The sequence below is a fragment of the Embiotoca jacksoni genome, unplaced genomic scaffold, assembly GCF_022577435.1.
Source record: "Embiotoca jacksoni isolate LCO1_2020_lvr unplaced genomic scaffold, fEmbJac1.0.p SCAF_12, whole genome shotgun sequence".
Taxonomy (NCBI): Eukaryota; Metazoa; Chordata; class Actinopteri; family Embiotocidae; genus Embiotoca; species Embiotoca jacksoni.
This window is the reverse complement of record NW_027185252.1, coordinates 15,833,232-15,859,372: the sequence shown is the minus strand read 5'-3', so window position 1 is coordinate 15,859,372 and position 26,141 is coordinate 15,833,232. Positions and strand designations below refer to the sequence as shown.

The 26,141-nt window shown below is 42.5% G+C and overlaps 1 protein-coding gene across 1 annotated transcript in view; it reads right to left on the bottom strand.

Moving 5' to 3' along the window:
• The window catches only part of ptk7b (protein tyrosine kinase 7b), a 73,933-nt gene that overhangs the window by 16,525 nt on the left and 31,267 nt on the right, over positions 1-26,141 (bottom strand). Inside the window, exon 2 of the mRNA XM_069145082.1 lies at positions 6,713-7,009. Coding sequence (XP_069001183.1) covers positions 6,713-7,009 — 297 coding nt within the window. The remainder of the gene's footprint in view (positions 1-6,712; positions 7,010-26,141) is intronic.

Sequence of the window (26,141 nt, the reverse complement as noted above, 5' to 3'; positions counted from 1 at the left end):
CACTTCAATAAATTTATTATACGATTGACAGTTTGATGCTTATTTTTCAACACTGCTGAAGTTTGATGGAATTACTGCCACTCATAATGTGCGTGACATACTTCATTATCAATGAGGTGGTGTGCCTTGACGCTGGTTTGACCTTTAATGTGCCCTAAGGCACCAAACATGTTGAAACTGTCTGATTTATGGAGACCTCAGTCGTCTCCTCACTGAGTGATACCTCACATTTGGCTGTGATACAGTCTTAGTTTAGTCTTGCAGGAATTCCCCTTCTCCTGCTGTGTGTTGACTACACAAATACTTCATGTTTACACCGAATGAGAACAAGGGCTAATTGTTATTTATGTGATGATATATAAGCTGCGGTCGCATGACGTGCAGTGACTGTACACACTGTGTGGTTCCTGGGTGCATCTACAGTGTGGACTCACAGAGAGTCTGTTTGTTTGGGCTGCCCCAGTTTATGCACAAGTCTGTGGGGGTTTGTGTATGTATGCTGGGCCTTTATTAGTGTAAGTGTTGGTGTGTACACTAATGTTGAGCTCCAGTCCGATGGCCTCAGGCTGATAGTGTGGCTGCACCTCTGCTGTGGTGTGGATCAGCTATGAAATATGCATGACATGAGCCCACCTGAGGGAGGAAAGACGCAGCACCCCTGCGAGGTCAGAGGGGGCGCTAGAGGAAGACCTGTCACAATGAATTACACAGGAACCTGGCGGTGCTCTGTGCCCCCAAGGATCATGGGAAACCATCGCTACAGTAACAAGGCCTCCCTTCCCTTCGTTTATATCCCCGTCTGAGCCAGGCACTGCTCATTAGCTGCCTCCTAAAACAGATGGCTAACAACTCTGTGTGTGTGTGTGTGTGTGTGTGTGGAGTGAAACCCAGCAGATAATACTGTGCCTTTAAGCATGAATGCATGCGTGAAAATATCTTTGACGGAACAGAAAAAGATGCAAATTAGCAGTGTGTCTCATTCAAGGCCATTCCAGTCAATAGCTGCAGTAACTTAGCGAGAAGGAGGAAGAGGAGGTGATGGAGGACCACCTGGCTATGGGGACCTGGGGCCAGACACTCAGACGGACCCGTTATTAGGGCACTGAAAGCAAAAGGGGCTGACTAACCAGCAGGGGAAACAATGAGTCACTCAAGAGTAGGAGGAGAGCGGAATAAAAGGTTTGGTGCAACAACAAGTCTGATGTGTAACATGACCGGCAGTCACATCACAAGCAAACATCATCTGAAAATAAGTAGATGCATTTGTTTTAAACCTGTCTGGAGTAACAGGTGTGTGTGTCAAACTGTCACATCCGGGAGACTGCACTCTGTATTTAGAGTTCATGTGTCAGATATCAATTTACATTTGCAAGAATCTTTTATAATACAGCAGAGTCTGAAAAAAAAGTGCCAGAAGAAGAGCGTGAATAGAGAAAAACATGGAGGATAAGACAAGTCTTCACAGTACGAGACACGCTGTTTGACCGATGAGTGAATTCTCGACGTTCGCAGACAATTCAACACGCTGCCTTGTGACGGTCTCAAGTTTCTACCGCTGCTGACCTACTTGGTTGTTAAGCATGTTAAAATCAATTGTTGGTGTCAAATCAGTTTCAATTTGACCTGGATTTTTTTTTTAAATTTCTTTCTTTTAACAGCCGCACATTCCCACCCTTTACTCCCCTCACAGCTCCATTCACAGTTCAGGTTTCTCCAGCTGTCCACTCGACAAACAGAAGGCACTCTTTCATAACCTATTAGTGGCAAATACTTCCCCGTAATCCCTCTCAGAATGCATGACTAAGTGTTGGAGCAGGCCTGGCAGCTAACGCCATAATTAGGGGCGTATAATTATTATGTTGGAGGCAGAACAGGAAGCCCTATCAGCACGGGGATGATAACAGATGAATTGTGCGGATATCGTCAAGGCAGATGCTTGGACCATTCATCCCTCACCGTGCCAAGAGAAGCTCAATGTGTGTGAGCGTGTGTGAGAGTGTGTGAGCGTGTGTGTGAGCGTGTGTGTGAGCGTGTGTGTGAGCGTGTGTGTGAGAGTGTGTGAGCGTGTGTGTGAGAGTGTGTGAGCGTGTGAGAGTGTGTGAGCGTGTGTGTGAGAGTGTGTGAGCGTGTGTGTGAGTGTGAGAGTGTGTGAGCGTGTGTGTGAGAGTGTGTGAGCGTGTGTGTGAGAGTGTGTGAGCGTGTGTGTGAGAGTGTGTGAGCGTGTGTGTGAGTGTGAGAGTGTGTGAGCGTGTGTGTGAGAGTGTGTGAGCGTGTGTGTGAGAGTGTGTGAGCGTGTGAGAGTGTGTGAGAGTGCGCGCGTCTGCTTCACTCAGTGAGCTGATTTGTTGCCATGGTTTTCTGCAGCAGAGAGGTGGATTGTGTTATGAGGGGGGGGTGAAGGTATGATTTGACTGACAGAGCCATATGGGCAGGGAAATACCTCATGCATGTGAAGGAGAGCCCTCATTTTGTAAACATTGTTAAAAAAATAAAAATAATAAAGTGTCCGAGCTCAGTTCCTGGGAAAAGTGTAGCGGAGCCGGCTCAGTGTTAGACGGGGTGTCCGATTTTGTCAGCTGTGGCTGACAGGTCAGCAGGCCAGGCTGAAAACTACAGCAACTCAGAGAGACGTCGCTGCGTCTGCTGTGATGAGGCAGAGGCAGGAAAAAAACCAGAGACGCTGACGCTGGGATGAAGTCAGTCTGCAGGGGAGACGCTGACGGTTGGCGCTCGGGTCATAAAACACGAGGAGCTGCATTTTGTCAGCTCACAAAAACATCAAGAAAAAAAAGTGACGAGAGGGTGAAGAAAAAGTGAAGCTGTACTAGTGATCCGTAAGGACGCTTTATATATAATATATAAAAATTGAAAAAAGCATCCGCGGAACAAATGTAGGTTAAGGACACATGCTGTGTGACTAAGCCAAGATGGTTCTGTGATTTGAAAGGCTGCACAGAGAAGGGAGTGTGTCTGCTTTCCTGTGTTTCTACTGGGTATTTTCCTCATTCCTGTCAGCTACATGTCACTGACTTCCAGCACTCTGTCGGTCTGCATCTTTCTTACTGAGACTCAAGTGCAGCTTCGCCTCCAGGACCAACGGACGTGCTGATAATAGCGATGCCACGGAGACCCAGTGACCGCACGGGACAAAAGGATGAAGGCGGGGGAAGGGAGGCGGGGCGGGGGGGCTAAAACATCTATTAGTCAAAACAGAGGGGGGATAATTACTTTGAATAACTCAACTGGCAGGACTGGCCCACCCACCATTGAAAGCAAGATAAATTAATCTCGCTCTCCTCAGAGGGGGAGGGGCAACAATCAACTCGGGTACAGTCCATGTACAGTACATATGGAGCAACCCCCCCCCCCTCCCCCCCACAACCCACATTTACTACCATACACACAATCTAGCATACACAAGTGAATGCGCATGCAGGATTAATGCCAGAGGGGGAGGGGGGGGGGGTTTCTTCATTTTAAAGCTGCATGCGGCTTTATCGCCCGTTAAATATGTGTTGTGGAAATATGAGATGATCTGTCATAACATGGTCTGACCCACCTAAACGGATTCACAGAAGGCCGGCCGACCTGCGAGTCACTCTGAGACAAATGTGTAGATATACGCAGACAGATGAAGCATGAAGAGGTGGTTCGGGATGATTTACCACCGCGCTACCTTACAGTGTGCGTTTGGTGGAGGAAAGTGTGTGCGCTATAAATTATCTCGTTTCTCCTTTAACATGGTAGAGAGATGTTACTGTAGGTGGTTTGTTATCTGAAGGCATGCCTGAGGAACACACTCATGTCGCCGTATTCTTATCAAACTGATACAAAGCTTTGGTTCTTGTATTTCCGACCAGAATATTAATGTGCGGTGCATTAATAACACTCGCCAGTCATATCGGCCTCTCGGCTGTATATCTGCTTTATGGACTGGATGTATGTAGTGATCACACATGATGTGAAAAGGGAGGAATACTTTTGTCAGTTTTACCAGCATCATACTTTGTGAATGAAAGTGGATTTGCTGACAGCCTCTTTAAATCAACCAAATTTCAGGCCTCTTGAAAGGCTCCTTAACATGATGCCTCACCAACAAGCTGAGAGACAGATGGAGAATCCATGCATGCAAAGATATACACTCACTTACAACTCCAAACACAGAAACATCATGTGCACTTGACATTTTAGATGTGGTTAAAGAAAACCAAATACCTCCATACTGTGATACACTGGTCAACTTCAAGACTTAAGCTCCTTTTTCACGAGCGGCTCAACTGTTCTCGTCTGTGTTGTTGCTTTTTCATTGGGCTAAAGTTGTGGATAGTTCTTGCTACAGAGTACTATTTCAATTGAAGCAAGCTGAACTGATTTCAAAAGGTCACGTGAAAACACAGCAGTGCACCGACTGGAGGAAGAGAATTGTAACAATCGCTGTGTCAACTGCACGCTCGACCAGGACATCCGGCACAAACCCACCATTAACAACTAGCCAGGCTACAATAGCGAGCACATTTTTTACATACACTGAAATACTAGACTAATGGTAAGCCACAAAACCACACCGTGGTTTACTGAGAAGTCTTGTTCGAAGATTACATCATGGTAGTTTCATGTGGCATCACTATAGTAATGATGCTGCATTAAGGGAGTAAGATGTGCTGTGGGAAACAAAATCAAAGAACCAGGTACCAAACGTGAATTAAGTGGAGCTGGTACTGGCAGTGGAAAAGAGGCTTAATTTACTTTAACCTGAATGGGTCAAGCACTTCTACATTTTCCAGTGTACCTGCTTTTTTTTTTTCTTTTTTTTTTTTAAATCTGCAAATGCAAACATTGTCTGTCCAGCATTTAGAGGGAATTAAAGACAATTACACTTCAGATTTAATTAAGTAGTGTAGAGTGGGTTTAAGAGCTTATATGTTGACTGCCTGCTCTATCAACAAAGAACAGCGAAGGGAGCGTTGAGAGTGAACGAAAACTAAATGTACAGGTTGTAAAACCCAAACCATCACCTGAAAGACACTACAAAGTCTCTGTATAGCTGAGGGGAACCACAGAGTTTGATGAAACATGTCTGTGGGCTTATTAACAGCAACACTTAACATAGTGCACAATCATTTAATCTGTTATTAATATAAAGATACTTTATCATGCTAGTTCTTAAATTAGCCATTTTTCTAAAGCACAAAAAGGAAATATGATGTTTTAATGATCTGTGTGTGTCTTGAATTGAGTCCAAACCTGCAACACTTTTAGTGATCAGGTTACAGAATATAAACTGGAGCAATTTGACATTTATTTCTCTATTTGTGTGAGAGCAAAGCACATCTACCCTCTTATATAAACATGTATACGGAGGCGGAATACATTTTCACAATTAAAAAAGTTCAGTATTTTTGTAATAATTATTACACAATGACCCTCCTTCCAATAAACATATGCCTCGCTTTTCTGGTGTGTGGGAATGTTGATGAGTTGGCAGATAATACCGTTTATTCTGAGTCATGATGGCAGCAGCTCTGGAGAACTGGTGCTTCATGTCTGACTTGTTTTTTTTGTTTTTCACTCTGTTTAATGGGAGTATGTCATCGGAGCTTTATTGACACACTCGATCATTTTCAATTGCGGCATAAAAAAAAGCAGGTCCCTTCAGATTCGACAAGCTTTGTGAAACTGATGGTCCTCTTTGATCTATCTGGTTATAACTTTGAGTATTCAGAGAGTGTGCTCAACATCACACACCACAAATCACTGAGAGGAGGTTAAAGCTGCTCTCTCCCTCCGTCTCTCCCTCTTAAGTCTGTCTCAGTTTGCTTCTAGGAGTTCTGGACACTCATCTGTTCTTGTAATCAGCCTTTGAACAAGTATCATCACCGCAAAGAGAAACCTCCCGGCTGAATGCAATGAGAGAGGCCAACATATTCCAGATGGAGCCATTTTTCAACCCTGCTTTGCTTTTTTTTTTTGCTTTTTTTTTTTGTAACGACCATCGCTACAAACTCAGTGTTTGTAAGACACAAAGCCTTTTCAGTAACGACTGGTACCTGAGGGCCTTCGACAATGCGCAAACAAGGTTGTTATTTATCCAAAACAGAGCTGAGCAGAATTCCCATGGCTTCCTCTGAAACCGAAGAGGGTCATTGAGGTTTGGTTAAAGGGCTAAAAAAAAACTAAGTGAAGACACTAGCGTGCCTCTCCTTTAGTTGGACAAAACATCGAGAAGGAGATTAAGTGAAACGTCTGACATGAATAAAAAAACTAGAGCAAAGAGGGCCGTGTTAATCTAAACCTAAATAATTACATAGCTCGAAGGTGAAGTACACTGTTCAGTGATTTCCTGACAAAAGCCTTTTGAGAGTATTTGGGAAGAGAAAATGTTACACAACAGAGGAAGAAAAAAAAAAAAGATACAAGAAACAAAAAACACATGCTTGGTGGCAAACAGATCCAGTTTCCTACGGAGAGAGGGATGAAGCCACAAAGAACAAGCAACAAGGTGGAAACATTCCTGCAGCTCATACGACCCGTCATCTTATACCGACACTTCTGTTGTACTGTTTTGATCCAGAAACTGGATGCACACCTTTGTTGCCATTATGAAACCCAGTCAGCAGGTAAATTTCACTCAATAAATCTTTTTTTTTTTCTTTTCTTTTTTTTCTTTTCTTTTCAGGATGAGGGTGAGAATGGCTCGAAACCAAACACTCACACTTGATATTGAAGGAGGCGTTGGTGGAGTGGAGCTGCTCTCCCGTGGCCGTGTTTCCTGCGACGCACTCGAAGCTCCCTGCGTCCAGCTGACGGTCCACGGCGGTGAACTTGAGGTTGCTGCCCTCCTGGAAGCGCCTGTCGCTGCTCTCCAGCGGCTGGCCGTTGTGATGCCAGCTGTACGTGATGTCGACCGGGTCGCTGACTTCGCAGCGTAGCATGGCGCTGCGACCGTGCAAGGCATCCTGGGACTTGGGCTCCCTGGTGAACTGGATGGCAGCGGCCTGGATGGACAGAACTGGGGAAGAAAAAAAAAAAAAACAGGCAGAAAGTAAATGACAGAGGATTAGAAAGGGGCTGCTGTTAACATTTTACTGCTTTTTCCGTTAATTAAGTGTATGCCATGGCAACCACTTAGCCGAGCGGAGGAATGTGATGTTTAGACAATAATGGCTAGCTGTGAATTATTTTGTCGTAAAATTATCCGACCCAACACGGGTAAAATACGTCTTCCTCCTGGCGAGGCTGGGAGGTGAGCGGGTGCTCTGCTCTGACGGTCACACACTTCGGTCACGTCTCTCAAACAAGACATGATGTATTGCGCACACACACACACACACACACACACTTAAATCTTTTATTTTCCCTCACGGTGCTGTGAAGGAGCTTTGTGCGAGGGACACGTTTTCTGCTTTATTTCACTACATCTCACCGGACAAAATGACACGGGGTGAATATTACTTCGGTTCTATTTTACTATCCAGTCAGCGTCATAATATACAACAAGCAGAGGGAAGACCGAGGAAAGAACATGAAAACAGAGGGAGGGGTGAGCAATATGGGCCTAAGACAATATCACAATATATTTTAGGGTTTTTCCTGCGATAACAATATTCTTGACGATATGAGAACATACAAATACAAAAAGTATGGTACTTTTATTTGTCAGCGTGAATGCAACAGCCATGCTTGTTGCTACTGTTTGTACGTTGCGCATGTAACACACGTCATACTTAAGTGGCAACCCACTGCAGTTTGTGACCATATTTGGACAAGCTAGGAAGGAGCAAGGGGAGGATCTGACTAAGAACCGGAGGACACCATGCCCCGCCCACCGATACCAGCAACCTGACAGCAAAACTAAGCTTGTCAATCAAACCAGGCATGCCCCCAAAACATAGCTCTCTGAGACCTAATACTTTAACTGACTTTGTATTTCATAATGTAAGAGACATGTGTTTTCCCTCATTTGGAGCCGGCCCCTAGTGGCCATCAGTGGTATTGCACTTCAAGATACTTCCACATCGGCTTCACTTTTCAGACCCGGCGACTAGGTTCACTTTTATATAAAGTGTATGATCATACTGTATAAAGTATAACAATGTCACGATATTATTTATTTTTGAACTGATATTATCGTGAATAATATGATATGGCATACTCTTGGAACGGAGTCTCTGCTATTAGAAGTGAATCTGACAAATTTCAGGTTTTTTTGGTATTTAAGTTTGGTTTCACATCACAGGAAAGTTTATATTCATGTCTTGTATTTGTAATGTTCCCATTTTATAAATTCCTCACACAGAGCAAACATAACTGACAAGAGACTGTTGGTGACAACATTGCAATAATATATTTTAGCAGTGTAAGGGTTAATAGCCACACAAATCTTTTCACAGTTAAATTACTCTTGACTGTAATATGGCCGAGCACCCTCACCTACTGTTGAAGGGCCAAAATATGACAACATACTGAAGGTAAATAATTTTTCACTCGTGTTTTTCACTACAAGCTGCGCTCATGATTGGTTCCAATTAGAAAAATCTTAGTGAGGGCTCCAACTGCACGCCGCCATCTTGTTTGAACTACCACAATGAACTACTCGTCACTAACCATCTGCAAAGGGTGTCAAGACAGGCCTTCGTCTGCCGTGTATAACACAATGCTATCATTCCTGATGTTAGGGTTTGTTATCATAAGGAACAGTCCACCGCCAGAGTCGATTAAGCATACCTACACCTGCGTGACGGTGTGTGTGTGTGTGTGTGTGTGTATGTGTGTGTGTGTGTGTGTTTGTGTAGAGTCTGGTAAAAAGGGGATCTTTCAATAACGTTAAACCAAGGACCCTGTTGAAGATGAGCCAAGTTAATCCCTCAATCTTTGACCCCCAACATCCCACCGCTCCTGTCCTGTCCCGGCCTGAACGCCTCTTCATCAGGTTCACCTTTGTCTCAGCTGCAGGTGGTCAGAGCTGACAGATGGGCAGGGAGAGAAAGATGCAGCAGGGCAGAAAGGCTGCTCAAACAAAACATCTATTCTAGAGCCGCTTTGGAAAGGTTGGATGACAAGAGCAAATAATTTTGCCTTAAATGCCCCCATACATTACATGACAGTCAAAAGGAAATGACACGCACCGTTTCAGAGAAACAGCAGTGTCAGCTTGAGATGTGGACCACCATGAGTCATGTCAGCAGGACGGAAATCATGAATGTGCATGTGAGGTGTGCAGGTGGATCAAACTGAGCCTTTAAATCACCAGAGATATGCATCACTGATTCACATATTCAAAAGCCTTTAAAAAAAAAAAAAAAAAATTTAAAAAAAATGCTTGGTGTGTTCTTGCGCACATAAAAGATTGCAGCTCGAACAAGGAGAAATATCTGTTAACGACACACTCACACTGACAGAACCATCACTATTCTTCCTAAAGCCAAAATAAAAAAAAAACACAACTGATAGGCGCTTTACTCTGCTGCACTAACAGCAAATAAAGAGCAAATAGCTCAAACACGATTGACTGCTCCTTTGTGGATAGACACATTGAAGACTATAATCACCATGTTTTCCTCTAAATCCACAGTAGCAGATTTGCATTAGATGTCAGTAAGTGGGGGAAAAAAAAAACACACACTATGTTCTGCAAAGCACACAATAACATAAATTTGTCCTTTCAAGGCTCAAACACACTTTACTGACGAGGTCACAGTGTTTCTGAGACTCCGCCGTGAGCCGAGAAAAGGGTTGTCGTACAAATGTCGACAGATAGAGGATTTTACCAACAGCTAAGACATGCTGCTCGGACATGTCGCCTAAAAATAATAGTGATATGTTTAGGTTACATCACAATACACTATTTATTTTGAAATCTTTTTTAAAACACTTCATAAATGCTGGATTTATCCCTTTGATGCATGTAATCACTGGTATGATGATTCTAGTTGTCGTTGCAATGAACGTCTGCGTTAAAACATTCCTGTTTATATTGATGAGAGGTTTCTACTGGGAGAAATTTAAACTTGTGTGCAAGGGGAAAATCACAGCCAAGTTAAATTGAACAAAACTGTATTCATTAAAATGCACAGGGTCCCTAAAAAACTAGAAACAGCCCTGCTAGCTGGTGCGTTGGAGGAGCTGAGAGATGCAAGACTAAAGACAATGGTGAGATCTCATCTAACGCACAAGAAATGAAGAGGAGGCTGAATTTATTCCCTTTGGCTCCACATATTTATGTGAATTTGAAATAAATAAAAATAAAAAATAAATAAAAACGTTTTCGGCACACTGACTGTTAAGAAAAGTGAGAAAATGACTCAGTTTTATTATTATTGCTCCTACATGCTTTTGTTTTTCATTTCACACCAGGTCTGGCAGCCCGCAGATATTGATGACTTCTATGGGGAATCATGTTTTTTCTTTTTCCCCATGGAGACACAGTATTAAAGGTCACAGCCTGGTGGCCTTTTCTATTAGTTATAAATATCAATGTGAGAGAGAAATTTACAGCTTTCAGGAAGGACACCTGCTGCCACACGATTGCCTTTTACTTTACTACATCAGCTGAAATTTCTCATTTGGAATCAAACTTCACATTTTCTCCTCAATTTGAGCCATATAGGTGCATCATTTCCCCGCATACAGTGGATTTGATCAAATTATTACTTTTTCCGTGCTTTCAAGACAGACAAAATGATCAAAAGTAGTGTGCAAAAACTAGTGTGTAATTATTGAAAAGGCAGAAAATGAATCAATTGCTGAGCAAAAACACCAAACACAATTCCAGCTTCTCAAATGTTTGGATTTTCTGTTTTTTCTGCAACCAAATGCAACATTGGGTTCTCAGAACTCATGGATGGACATATTTCAGTATTATCTACCTTTGCATGCATCAAACAGTGAAGTAAGGATTATTTCATTATGGATTAATCTGTTGATTATTTTCTTGAAGTCATTTGATGTTTGGTCTTTAAAATGTCAGAAAATGGTGAAAAATGTTGACAAGTATTTCTGAAAGCCGAAGGTGCAGCCCAAAATGTCAATTCTTTTTTTTTTTTAACCAACAGTCCACAACCCAAAGATATTCAGCTTATTAGCACGGGGTGCTCAAAAAAGCAGAAAATATTCATATTTCAGATGCTAGCATCAGAGAAGTTTCATAATTTTTCTTTAAAAAAAAAAATGACTCAATGATTAATTGATTATCAACATAGATCAGCTAATTGATTAATCGATTAATTGTTGCAGCTCTACACTTAATCTTGTAAGAAAAATGTAAAGTTCTATTGATTATTGAATAATATTTAGATAAAACATTCTTCAACATCTGAACTGAGCTCCGGTGCGAACGCTGCCTTTGATTTATTGCACAAAGACTTGTTACAACTCCTCTTCTGTAAAAGCAAATGGCCTCTTACAATTCCCCTAAGAGGCTGTGAATTCGTTCCATCTGGGTAAAACTGGGATAAAAGGCAGCAGATGGGTTGGAAACACCGGCAGAGTCTTCCTCAGCATCCACCTCGAACGATCTATCAAGTAATGTTGGGAGACAGCGCCGTGCCTCCAGGCCAAGCCTACAGCTGGGGTGCGAGGTAGTGTGCCAGCTCCCATCACACCGAGCCTCCTCTGTGCAGCGACGTTATGAACTCTGCTGGAGACGCGGCGCGGCTTTGGCATGCGGTTGATGGTTTAATTTGAGATGCTCGTTGACGTACAGTTTGAGTTTGTGTGTGTGCGTTTAGATCCGTGCAGGGCGGGAATGACTTCCGGTTAAAGTCCCCGCAGAGAGAGCGCAGGCAGATAAGGTGTTTTCACATACCACAGGATGACAGACATGAGAGAGAGAAAGGGGGGTAGAGTGAGGCTCGGTGTATCACATCTGAGGAAGTCTGCCAAGTTTACTGTACTGTTCCAACAGAGAAGGTACCGTGACCTACATCTCTCAAACGCGCTGCGATCCTGCCTCTCCATCACTCATATAAAGACCCACAAGAACAGACTTCAAGGGCTCATGCAAAAACAGTACAAACAGAGTCGAATACACAAAGCCAACTGCCATCACTGATCCCCTCTACTACCGTCACACAGAAACTGAAACTCCTCTAAAGTTGTACATGTCTGAATAAATCAATACAGTTAATTTAGGTCATGCTCTTGACTGAGTCACATGAAGGAAAGGGAATGTTTGGATCCGCACAGAGGGACATTACAGAGATAAGAAGGGAGAAAGGCCATTTAAACTCAGACTGAAGGCCCTTCAAAGTGAGACGAGTTGAAAGGGAGAGTTAAAGATAAAGAACAAACAAACAGGCAGATTGGGAAACAGGATGGGACTGTTATACGACAAAAAAACATTCAATGCAAAGACTGAGAGGTGTCGAGCAATGAGCCATCGAAGGCTGTAAAAAACAAACCAGAAAGTAAACGATGCAGGATTAAAATAAGGAAATCATGTTTGGAATTCAAAGAATGCAGATAAGGTAAAAACACAGAATTTTATATAAAACCCACAGAGTCCCTTTAAGATTTAGAATGAGAGCTTTAACTAATCAATATTGATTCATATGTAGATCATTTTTAGGATTCATGTTTAGGCTAGAAACGGTCAGAAACTACTGAAATTGCTCTCGGTGCACAAAAGGTCTTCTAATTGATTGTTTTGACCGAACAACAACTCACAACACCCCATTTTTAATTCAAAATGATCTCGGACAGAGAAAAGTTATATCCTGACATCGGAGAAGCTGGAAGCACAAAATCTACATCCTTTTTACTTATCAAACACTCATGCAAACAAATTATCTATTGATTATTATTCTTTTCCTAAACTATAAAGCCTCATAACAGTAAAATGTGCTTATATTTCTTCCAAGAGCCTCCATTTTTTTCCAATTAATAAAACTGGAAAACAAAAAAGAAGCCCTGGCTCTGATACCAATCAATATTCAAATGATGGAAAATCTTCTGATGGATTTACTTCCACACACAGATGAGCAGGGATCTGCTTGAAATATTAATAGTTCTGCATTTTCAAAATAGTTTACTTGGAATTCGATCAAAGTAAAGTTGAAGACACAGAAAGTGGGTTAAAGATGGAGAGAGAAACTGCTGAGAGGGTAAAAAAAATCTGCACATAGGGATTCTCCACTTCAGCTCGCTGCACTGCCGACCCCATTACGCCTGGCACTGCTGTCAGGTGGAAGTTGCCTTTAAGTCGGCCTGACAGCAAGAACCCACCATAATGGGCTCATCAGCGGCCCACGCCTCCTGTCTCTCTCTCCATCTTTCTTTTGACTTTGTCTGCTTGCACAGGCAGGCAGAGGAGGCCGAGATGAATCACATTACAGGGAAAACTACACTGTAACAAAATAATACTATAGAACTGAATGCAAGATGCACGACTGAGGTCCAAGAGAGAAGGTATGTAGGTAACTGACTGTATTAACAATGAAATCAATATCCAGATAAGAAACTGGTTGGTGACACTGGTGACACACGGGAATTCACAGTGATGTTAAAACTTGTATTTATGGAAACGATGCCCTGTATTTTCGTAAATGCTCAAGAATCTTAATTCCTTCAGATCAGAAGATGTTATCAGTGAAAATCCTGTAATCTGTGTTTCCATCAGGCTATCACACTCCACAATGTTATCTCTGAAACTTTCTGCAAACACCCCCCCTCTCCCCCCACACGCACTGTGACGACAACCAGGGAAGACACGCAGGTCTGAGGCGGCTGGAGGTTAAAGTGGAAGTCACCCTGCACACACACAGACGCTCACGGCGGCACCCACAAATACTTGGCACCCGGCACACCCACTGTGGGAGCTCAAATAGCCCCCCCCCCTCCCCCCCCGTGTGTGTGTGTGTGTGTGTGTGTGTGTGTGTGTGTGTGTGCGCGTGCGTCGAGTTTAACAGCTTCTCGACAGACCATGTCGAAGAGAGACAGCTGCACTGAAATGTTTTCAGAGTGACAGGACGGCAGAACGAGGAGCCGTGGAGTCGCAGAAATGAGAGTTGCAGCCGAAGCGTGAGACAGTGATCGCTATTAGATATTCATCTCAACGACACACGCATCCCAGAGTTTCACATGTCTCACAATTTGTCAAACAAGAATTTTTAACTCTTGAATGGACATTTGGAAGCAAAGAGTGTCTCTAAAAGGCAAAACATGCCTCCTCTCGTCTGCCATTGTTCATAAAGACACAACTGTAATCACGCCATTTTCATGACTCATCCTCTCGCAAAGCACAAAATCGACATAACCCAATTAAGGATAAGAGCAGCAAGACTCCAGATAACATCATCCCTCCTAACTCAAACTGCACACACTGACAACAAACAGTGCAACTTCAAAAGAGCCCCCCACTTCTCACACCCTCCAAAAAAGAAAGAAAAAAGACACGATTAGAGAGCCCCTGATCGGATCAATTATTAACAACTCCAAGAGTTCACCAGATCTGAAAGAGAGCTTAGCATGACTTGAAGGCAGAACAAAACATCTTATTGAGTTGAAGTCAATCAGGAGGTCAGACAGATGAGCACAGACGGGAAAAACATGACATAAATCTTTCAAGATGCAAAAGACAGGCAGTGAGGGAACGCAGATGAAAACGGCACTCTCTTTAAAAGCATCTATTTTAGCAGCCGCTGTGTCATCAGCCCTGCCATGTTCACAGGGCTTACTGCACTGTAGGACACAGCTACTGCCCTCTGGTCAACTTTTTGAAGAACTAGTAAACATTCAAAATCAGGAGTGTGATCCTCCTGCTCATCTTTAGGCTGAGGAGAGGACATCCTCCATTAAACCGGCCCAGCATGCCAGCAGTGGGTAGAAGAACATGGATTATATTTTAAACTCTTCTGAAATTGAAGTAGTCGCAGCTGATTCCTGCTGATTCACTGGACTGTCAAGCTAACAGATTCAGCTTTCTAATTAAGGCAGACGTCAAACAGAGTGAAGGAAGGAGCAAACCGAGATACGTTATCAGTTTTAATATTGATAACAGCTTATTATCAAAATACAACTGATAACAAGACAAATTACCCATATTAGCTGTAAACAGTGGTACAATGAATTTCATGTCTACTTTATAGTATCTCGTTGTTTTCCTGACTATTTTCTGTCGGGTGAATCAGTAAGCATGTGCCAGATACTTTTAATGTAATAGAACTATTTACTGATTGGCATGTAAGCATCTGCAGATGGACGCTGACAACCATCTGTCACGGTGCGAGCAAGTGTTCTTTTACCAGCTCAAGTAAAAGCCGAGATGAAAAAAACGTGATAGCTTCATCCTCGGCTGCGTGAACCGAGATGTCAGGGAGATAAATTGGAGAGGAGAATGAAGGGCAGTCATGGGAAGCACCAAAGTCCACTGACAGAGCTTTCATGGCCTGTCAACAAATTACTAGATGTGTGTTTCAGTTTTCCACTGGTTGCCTCCACTGGTTGTCTCCTTTGAAACTGGATGGCAAAAGAAAAAGTGACGGCGTTTATATGGTCTAATAAAAACCGAGTGGAAAATCAAAAAGGAGCATAAGACAAGTGATGCTGCACAATTAACTGCACTCTGATTTATTAGGAGCTTTACATCAGGATAAATCACGATTTAAAAAAATCCTTGTACAAAAAAAAAACAAACTTAAAGAGTGTGTATCATGGAACAAAACGGAGGTTTAATTTCTGGTATCAAAAATGATGCAAAAATAAATACAAATCTTTGGTCTATTTAAAAAAAGTTGGGAATAAGTTTATTTAGCTAAAATAGCTGCAGTGGTTTCCTGGTCAGTATTTTTAACAGCTGTGTGTGTCAGCAGTAGTTTTGGTATCTCCAATGTCAACTGCACAGAGAAATCAGCAGTGCATGAAGCAGAAATGACACCCAAACAAAGAAGTGGGGTTACTTTATATAACTTGACAGCAGAGATGTTAAACAGGACGGACCAGGTACAATGTCTCTATCAAGCTGTTGAAACTGGAGTGACAGCTCGGTAAAAATATTGACCTCTGTCGGCTTTTGTAGACTTAAGTAGGCGACTTTGTCTTGGATTAAGTTCATGCAAGAAATCAAAGTACAGGAGTAGAGGGAGTTAAGTCAACATGCTAGAAGCAGTTTCTTTAATTCACAGCGATATTCTCACAGCGGAGAAAATGGGAACCTGAAGTTTTTTGGCATTTATGTTTGATAAATGGCTTACCTGAAGTCTCTGCTGGTTGCCTGGCAACCTCTCAAGGTCAAGACTCCAGGAAGGCAGACAGAGTTATCCAACTCTTTACAAGTTATCAGGTTTATTTACCAAAATGTTAAACGATTCCTTTATATCATTAAATGAGATTTAAAACTTGTTTTGATCAACTAAAGGAATAATTGGTAAAAAACAACAACAACAAAAAAAAAAACTGTCAATGCTAATCCACTATAGGAGATCTTACAGTGATGGATTATGGGTTTAGAAATGATATCTGAGCCTCTTACAAGGCAATTTTCAGTTATGATCAAGTAGCAGGTGCTCAATCTCAGTCATTACCCCACCCACCCCCATACTCCCTATCTGGTTGAAATGGATCAAAGTAATAGAAACGGAAAAAAAAGAAAAAAAGAAAAGAAAAACTAACTCCAGGTAGTATTTTATTCTGAGCAAGGCACACATCAGAGGAGCACATCTCTGAGTTAATTCCACTGCTTCTAATTGAAAACCATGTTCAAAGCAGCGGAGTCGCGCTGCCTTTTTACCACTGACACCCATACGCACACATGCCACCTAAATTCAATCGCTGCTCTTATTGTGGCAGGTAATTGCTCTGCGGAGGGGTCGCACTGAGAAGGGACGAGCTTGTGTGCAAAGAGAGGGCTGGGCTCATTATAACAAAACCTCACTGAGATTACCATCAGTTCATGCGTGTTCAACTCCATCTTACCGCTGACGGCGGGGAGCGGGCTCGAGACAAAGATCCCCTTCCCCGGTTTATTACTAGGCAACATTGGCATGGCAACCGGCATGCAACCTCACCAGGTGGACCAGCCTGCTCCACCGTCGTGCTTCACTCCTCCGTCAAAAAGCCGCAACAGCCATCGATGTCACGGACTTCATACCCAAACAATTTTGGATGACAGGAATTCATTTTCCTCAGAAAACAAATCGACGTGGCATTTTGGAGGAAGTATGTCACCTCTCACACGCAGTTGTGAATGAGCCCCTGCTTGCCGACACACCTCTGTGATTGAAATGAAGAGGTGCCCCATATGGTCTCCATGACAGGAAAAATAATAAAAAAAAACTCGTGTAACAGTGTGAGCGGCAGGAGGGAGGGAACAGGCGTCTGCCATAAATCTCTTAATAAGCACACTGGGAGGCGGTCAACGGCATCAAAGTGTTGGCTATGCCCCACCCAAGCGCTCCTCCAAGTGTGTTTTAATGGGCCACACATCCTCGGCCATTACCGCCTTATTGCCAGTCGTGCTAGGAGGCCTGAAGCAGGCTTCATGCGGGGACTGAGGACAGTTTGGCCAATAGGAGCCTCCATTACACACAGATAATAAAATCAAATTTTAAGCAGGAAAAAATATAGACATGAATAATGTATATTAGGTAACAGATTTTTTTTTTTTTTTTTTTTTTTTTTTTTTTTTTTTTTTTCAAAGCATGAAAGTGTGGACTGCTTTTTGAAAATACACAGCAAAATCTGAAATATTACTTCACCAAAGAGCATCTCTGAACACAAGCTGTAGTCTAACTAAGAAATTAAACTCCCAAAATCAAACTTTCACTCGCTCACTTTTACTGCAGGTTATTCCACTGCAGAAATTTGCTGTGTACCTTCTACTCCCATAAATATAATTCGTTGTACTCTTATTATTCCATTTTCTGTTGCAGCTCCACCGGTTTGAATCAAAGTTTGCTTATTTCTTTCATGTCACTGTTGATTATTTAACTCCAACGCAGAACATTAACCACAGCGTGGCGATGCCGTGCTATCCCTCGTTACTGCATGATGTGTAAATAGCCGTTCACTAAGAGTGATCAGCTCGCTTTATGGCAGATGGGAGTTCCAGAAGCCTTTCAGAGAAGATATGAGCCCCTTCGCTCATCAACACCTCCCTCCCCCCACCCACCCTCAGCGCCATCCCTCCGCACCAGGCTTCATAACTGTCATGCTGCATCGAAAATAGAGACATCTGAGCACAGCTATCTCTCACCAATTTTCAACAGCCACTCATAAAAGGCTGGCTGTTGAAACACAGGCAGCCTAATGTGTAACCCACGTGTTGCAGAGGACTGAAGACGAGCCGACAGAGAGAGAGGGAGGGAGGGAAAGAAAGAAAGAAAGAAAGAAAGAAAGAAAGAAAGAAAGAAAGAAAGAAAGAAAGAAAGAAAAAGAAGAATAGAGGAAAGAAAAAGATAAAGACGTGCTACAATTTTTCTGGAACACCCAAACCATGACGTTGAAAAGCCTTCGCGGCATCCACAGATCTGATCCCGGCCATGAAAGGGACCATGGGTATTATTACCCATGATGCACAGCAATATGGAGCCACAGTCATACCCTGCAGCTGCGCTCTTTCAAGACAGGGAAAATATGGGAGCAATTATTAGATTAAGACGGATTAGGCTTTAGTCAGGTAAAGCAGGCTGGATCGTTCTTGTCTCTTTGGGCCTGAAAAACTGGGCACTAATCCAGTAATGAGACCATTTTTAGAGGAAAACTGAAGAGTCCAGCAATGCAGAATAAAGGCAGCCATTTCTGGTACATCGGTTTCCCTTTTTTTTTTTTTTTTTTTTTATACAACAAAGACTACACACAGTCGACATGAAAGCATAATGCAAACTGTTTACTCAAGTAAGTGCTGTAACTACCCTGCAGAGGGCACGAGCAACATTTAACACAGAATTTAGTATCACACTAAAAATAAAGGAACAGTAATGTCAAACATCTGGGGTCACACTCAACAATATTTTTCCAGCATTATGCGCCAAAGATGGAAGATTAAGTCACAGTGGAACGGAGGAGCTCAGCAGTTTGCAGCCAGGCGAAACACACAAGTCTGATAGATGTTGCAGACTAAAGGGCCTGTTGTTGAAGTGGGAGTCGGAGAAGTGCAGCCAGCTGCATGGTTGATTCTTGCTCCACAGCCTCTACAGAGTAATATGACAGATAGGAGATAAAACAGAGTTGGAAGACGAGGGATGCTCTTTCCAAGTCTTCTGAAATATGATCTGCAGGGATGAACAACTTTGATGGATTAAAAAGAAAGAAGGAGGGAAAAAAAAAAAAAAAAAAAAAAAAAGAACGAACCCTGCTGCACAACCCGAAGCCAAACATGCAGACTTGGTGTGGAAACCTTATTTAGTGCAGCGATCACAGGACAATATGTCTCCAGAGGGACAGGAGCTGCTTTTCGCATCAGTGACAATAAATGATGGTTTCCTAGCCGGCTCTGGCAGCAGATGGGCACTGACTAAGGTCCTTGCCTGTCAGTGCCAGTCTCTTCTCTGCTGGCGGCTCTGGCTAATGCCTGCACCTCGGTTTAGTCCAGACATCAGGGGCGGCCAGGAATGCGGTGGCACTCGAGAATGCCCTGGCAAACTCTCCTGACACGGAGGGGAGCCGAGATAAGAGCAGGAGACTTTCATAATAAAAGGCCTGAACGCTTGTTTCCATCATTCTGCTGACAGCTTATACATTATGCCCAGAATCATTTGAGGCTTTTGGCTTCAGAAAGCCAAGAGCAGAGAGTCTGCTACAGTCATTACTCTATCACTAGCTCACTCTGAGGAGGACCAGAGATTGTGTGGGAGATAAAGAAACCCCCTCTACGATTACATTTTTATTCTGGGTCAATCCAATGTCAGGTTTCTGATGCGGCATCCAACTGTTAATATGCTAAGTACAATAATCAAAAATGAGGGTTGAAATTAGATTCATGTCAGGGCAGTATCAGTTTCATGATTTAATGCGGCAAACTACAAGTAGGAGAAGATGGAATACTTAAAGATGGATGGATGGATGGATGAGCAGGCCCACTCGGAGTCAGATTCTTCCAGTTCAATGGGGCTCCAGAGTACAATAAGGACTCCATTAAACCTCAGATTTCTCACTCATTCTGTCTCTCTCATCACAATGTAACAGTGCATCTGCTGCTGCCCTTCGGAAGTGTGTTTTTAAAAGCTTCCTGGATCCCTATGGTGAAAGCAATCATCCTCATGTAAGCAACGGTGAAACTGTTTTTTGTTTTTTTTTGTTCTAGTGAATGCATCCTGAGTGAGACCGAGAAAACGCACACAAAGAAAACCCCACTCGACCTTTGATCTACAAGTTCATGAAAACATGGCAAGAGGGCAGTGTGTGTCTACCGTCATTATTTCATTCAGGAAAGCTGATTAAAGACATGGGTGGCCCCCTGGCTTCTCTATATCTACCTCTCCCGGTCTTCCTCCTGCACACAAACACACCCAGATGTTGATACTGGCAGGAGGGGATCAAACAAACCTGGCAACTCGGCTGTTTCCAGGACCAGTCAGCTCTGTGGTGGAGGTTTCCTAGCAGAGCTTGGCTGGCTCTGCAGAGCGAGTTTAGTGAAGTCACCACGGTTTAATTAGCCACGACCTTTCTGGACAGACGTCTACTGTAACTACAGTCGCTGGAGTTTCTCTGGCTGTTAGAAAAGAGCTCTGTGACTGTGGACCACATAGGAGCGGGTACGTTTTTTTTTTTTTATGAATGTGTAAACACCAGAGCTGAATATTTCAGTGAGAGATCTCCAACACTGCAAGCGTGCACAAAGATGCCTTTGATTTATTTTCCACAGTGATCACTGGATGCATGTCAACAATCTTCTCATGTATGTAGCAATTAATTTGCATACTGATGCAATTTATTTAAAATAACAGTAATAGTGAAAGGTTGAAGATTCCAATTGAATTCTTGAAATGCACCATTTTGATAAAAAGGAGCCGAATCAGTAACAAGAAGCACAGGGTATACGCTCAATGGGTTATACATTCCATAGCTTCTTTATAGGTATTGTACGGGGATTAGAAACTAAAGGAAATAAGAAGATTTTTCTATTTTTCCTTTTAATAAATGCTTCATAATCTGAACATAATACCCAGCTACAATATTCTGTGATCACTTATTAGAGCCACTAACTGAAGAAAGGCAAAGCTAAAGCAGCAACAACAAAAAACATGCATAAAAACCTTCCTCAGCCTCCCTAATTCAAAACACACAACAAGCAGAGCCTCAAACCATTGAGGAAAAAAAAAATCTCTCTAAGAGCAAACATGATACACAAGGAACTAATTGTACACTTAAATGAGAATGTGTGTCATGGAAATGAAATCTGACATCAAAAGCATCCCATTATGAGACTCAAAGAGCCGGTGAGTGTGTCGTTCCAGCACCGAGCCTGGTGGTAGTTTTCATGCATCTGTAGCCCAAATGATTATAATTAGCTTGTATTATCTTTTAATTAAGCAACGCACTCTGTGACATCATGTTTGCGAGCCAGCAGGCGGTCTGTTTGCACAGCCATGTGAAGAGTGAAGGGGGGGGGGGGTGAGATTAACGTAATTCAGCACTACGTCGAGGTTTTTTACACCCCGCTCAGACGGTGTAAATGTTTATCTGTATCTTTTATACACGGCGAATCTAACTGGAGTCTGGATCCAAATAAGACTGAAATTCACACCTGAACTCAGAACCGGTAGAAAAATGTGTCTTTGGCAGCAATTAGAGGTTGGCTTTTGTTCATTTTATGAGGTGGTGCACTACAATAGTCCAGGATGTCTTTTTCAGTACTTCATTACAGCTAAGGTATGAAATTTCTTTGGCATGTTAACAGTATGTTTGCAACGCTGCATGGATTGTCAATGTGCATCCTTCTATGAGTTTTCTATTCTATGAGCTCGAATAAACCATAAAAAGATATTTCTCTTGCATCAATGCTCTGGGTTTATATTGTTTTCCACACAGTGCATTATATCTAAAGGACACTGAACCCACTTTCAAATCCCACGGGACGACTTTGTAAGTGCCACAGGGTGCGCATGACATTTGCGGCGCCTCCGATTATTTGAATAACAGAGGGATGGGCAGGATGCAGCAGACCCCCAACGTGGCTCGCATTCAGCTTTGGAGGCAATGTCAATGTTTGTATTAGCATCACAAGAGCACCTAAGTGGTGAAGAGAGAAGAGGCGCGAGGAAGAGGAGCAATTAGGAGAATATGATAAATCAGCCACAAATGTTTTCACTGCCAGACGTGTTGAATTGGTATCTGATTTAGTGGTTCCTTGTATAGTCTATGTCCCATTTAGTTGTAAATCATTGAGAGACCATCAGGTGGGTGCTAGCTGTAGCGCTGGGACACACACCGACAAAGGACAAAGTACATGATAAACAAAAGAATAATCTCTCAAACAATAAGACCTCGCTCCGTTTCCATCAAACTAATCATCTCTCAGCCTTTAAAAACAAAACAAACAAAAAACCTCCAATTGTCTAAATCAAAGCAGTTCATGGAAATGAGAGTGCAAAATGTCTTTGTTCATTTTAATGGGACAAAGCCTGGTAGCCTTATACAAGCACCGTCACGTACAGCCACCATTATTATGGACCATCACACAACTACTTACTGCCTGTGTTACTTGGCAACAAGCCACTTGTCATATTTCCACCCACTCAGGTTGAGCTGAACATGTTTCAGGTGATTATGTTGTTTCTTTGAACATTTCAACAACTCGGTACTCACCCTTCACACTTTCGTGTTGAGAAAAGTGCTTTGTGTTCACACTGCAGGCACGCAAGGAATAAGGCGCTGTATTAACTCAAACCAGATTACTCTCAGCACCTCGTGCATTTGCAGATTAGGTGTCTCTGGGTGGGAAATGAAATGTTTGCCGTCTCCACACCGTTCCTGTGTGGAGTGTTTGTCCGGGTATTGCACCTGTCGATAGGCATCAAGGCAGCGACACAGTAAGAGCAGAGATGGGAGACAAGACAGGAAGACGGACTTCCTCAGGCATAAGCAGGGCCGATGATCGCCAGCACAAAGTGGGTTTGGGACGGTGGGTACGACGGGAGCAAAGTAAGGCCTCTGCAGTTCAGAAAGATATCAACAACTTACGGGGGCCTTCACACTCACTGTTCGGTCAGCAGGTGTGAAATGTGCCTCAGAACACGGTCCGGATCAAAGTACGACCGCTCTGCTCTTAACAACTCAAAGGCTTCATTCTGTCAGAAGTCGTTCACCTTCATATACTTCACAATGAAACTGATGACTTAGGGTGCTTCCACTCCCACCGTGTTTGATCTGGACCTTCAGACTTTTCAGTTCAGCCCAAACCAAAACAGCATTTGTGAAATGTGTCTCGGACCACAGGACCAAAATCTAGTCTGAAAAAAAAGGAGGTGGCCTCTGTCTTCATCAGTCTGATTATAGATTGGCTCTTTTGTGAAAAATGTGAAAACACTTTTTGGACGGTTCGAATCTTCAAACCAATAACAGGATGTTGAGGCTGGCTCATCACTGATTAATCAATAGAAGGAAAAAAAGACTCAAAAGAGTAGAAAAAAATTAGCTGTAGTGGCACAAGGGGAGAGGAGACAAATTATTTAAATATAATTTGGTCATAGGAAGAAAGTCAACTTTAAAACTTCTTTTCTGACAGGAAAATAAGTGATAACACCATAATGACAATAATAATATAGTGGCAACAAAATAAATCTGTTAATCCGTTTTTCTCCAGTTAAAAGGAAAAGGCTACCAGCCGAGTTGACAACATGCCGACATCAAATGCACACCGTCTACAAAACAATCAATGTGAAGTATCGGTAGCCGCAGACCACGTAGGTGATGACTGCAGAGTGTAGGTCTGTCATCCAGAGTTCTTTAGTGTGCTTGCAAATTTGCATCGTGAGACCAAAACTACCCAGATCAAATGTTTACAATGCAACAAACACATGAACCCTGGTCTGAAGTTGTTGGTGTAAAAACACACTTAAGGGCTTTTAGAACCTGAAGACTCACATAAACCATTGTTAGGTTTCTGCGTGTTTGCTGTAGAGGTAAAAGAATATTCATAAACATCATTTGTCTTTTTACTCAAATTTCAAATAGAGGAGACATTTCAGAGCACAATTGCAGCTGGCATCCATCTCCACATCTGTTCCACAAATGTCCGTGTTGAATGAGTGTACTGACATTGGCAGAAATAGAGGGATTGAGACAGGAAAAGACAGAGGTGAAGCTAAAAGGGGAGAGAGAAAGATGAATAGACCTCAAGAGAAACACAAAAATAGACATCGTGCTTGTTGCATGCCAATGGGCCTGTATATTCGCCTTACAGCTTTCCATTATGCCAGTTGGGTCACAATAGGATGCTGGTAGCGTTCAGGAACGATCTGGGTTGTATCCCGGGGATCAAATGGACAGCGCGCTCACATTTAGATGGTCTGTTTCTGCTCAAGGCTCCGGTCTAATGAGGATGCCAGTGTATGAAGTTACAGACCGCAGCGAGGCCAGCGGGGATCCTGACCAGCCAACTCAAACTCCCTCCTCCCCCTCTACGCTGCAGGCTCAGGGGAGATTCAGTAGAGGCCTTTTCAGACAACACTGAGGAAAAATGATTCGGATCACTTGCTAGAATACATTACTATTTTCTTTTTAATGATCCACATTTGTACATGGCAGTCTTGTCGGGCTGTACAATGAGTGATTTGTCCACTCAGCACGATGGACAGATTCACACAGGTGTGAAGTGAAAAGGTTGTAACTATACAAGTAAAGCACACCATGAACCACATCTTCCTTGACCTTAAACAAACTACTTCTTCAACAACATGTCTCTATGCAACGAAATAAATGATTTTAGCACCAACAAAATATCAATAAAAAATTTTTTTTGCCAGTGACAAAAAAAAGTAGGACGGCTGAAAGCTCCCATTCATCACAGAATAATTGTGATGTGTTTATGAGAATGTCTTTGTATATCTGCATATTTTTTCATTATAATACCAAACGCATCATAAAAAAAACAAATCACCAAGGGAAAAATGCAGTGAGTCAAAAATCAAACCCGATTGATATTTTCCTTTTGATACCCGAGTTCTTATTTTTCAAACGGATGACTGCGCACAAAGCAAAATGTCAGATATTCAATAACCACCTTGGAAACTGCCATTTTCCAAAAGACTATGTTTTTGTCGAGCTTTTTCTTCCTTGACCCTTCTGTTTTTCAAAACGCACCACTTGCTTTACTCTTTATGGAGCAGAATCCAATTCCCACACAGTCATCAGGGCGCTGCCTTCCCCACCTTATCATGAAATAACAAATACACCAGACCATATACCGGGGCTCCAAAACTTAAACGCATTAAAGGCTGATTTTAATGGTATAACTGTCCTAATTTAGATCTCTGATGGGTTGTGCAGCCACTTTACTAAAGTAAGAATAAACCAATATGTGAGGAAAGCCCTATAGTCTGATGTCTCTGACAAGACGTTTAATGCACAACCCTCTCTCCTCACATAATGGCTTTCTCCTCCCGAGTACGGGAAGTACTCCTCTTTATCGCACGTCCGGAGCATTCAGAAGTGAGTTGGCTTAAAAAAAAAAAAAAAAAAAAGAAAAAAAAGGCCAACGACACAGTAAGTAAAGTGGGAAAATACAAATAATGTCTAGACTAAAGACTAGATTTACAAGAATGTTTCACCAAAATCAAAATAATAAAACTCAAGAGGTCAACATAGACAACTCTCAGCAGTACAATTAAATAAAGATCATTTAAATAAGACATTTAAGAATAACACAGAATCTATCCTTCAATAAGAAATCTAGAATTTTATAAAACAATTTTTTTTTTTTATCTTAAAATTTAAATAGATGAAAAGAATTCACTTTCCCATCATTTATGGGATGGGAGGGTTAGAAGTTGTTTAGTCTTCAGCACACACAAACACACAAAGTCGTTGACATACTGGTTTCTTCTCGCCTTAAAATGTAAACAGCATTGGAAAGCAGTGAGGCCTGACTGGCACAATGGCCTCCCTCCGAGTGTACTGTCACTCACACTCTGGGGAGAGACACCTCACTGCAGGAGGTGGCGCGACCCCGAGACTTAACGAAATGACACCACCTACACACACACACA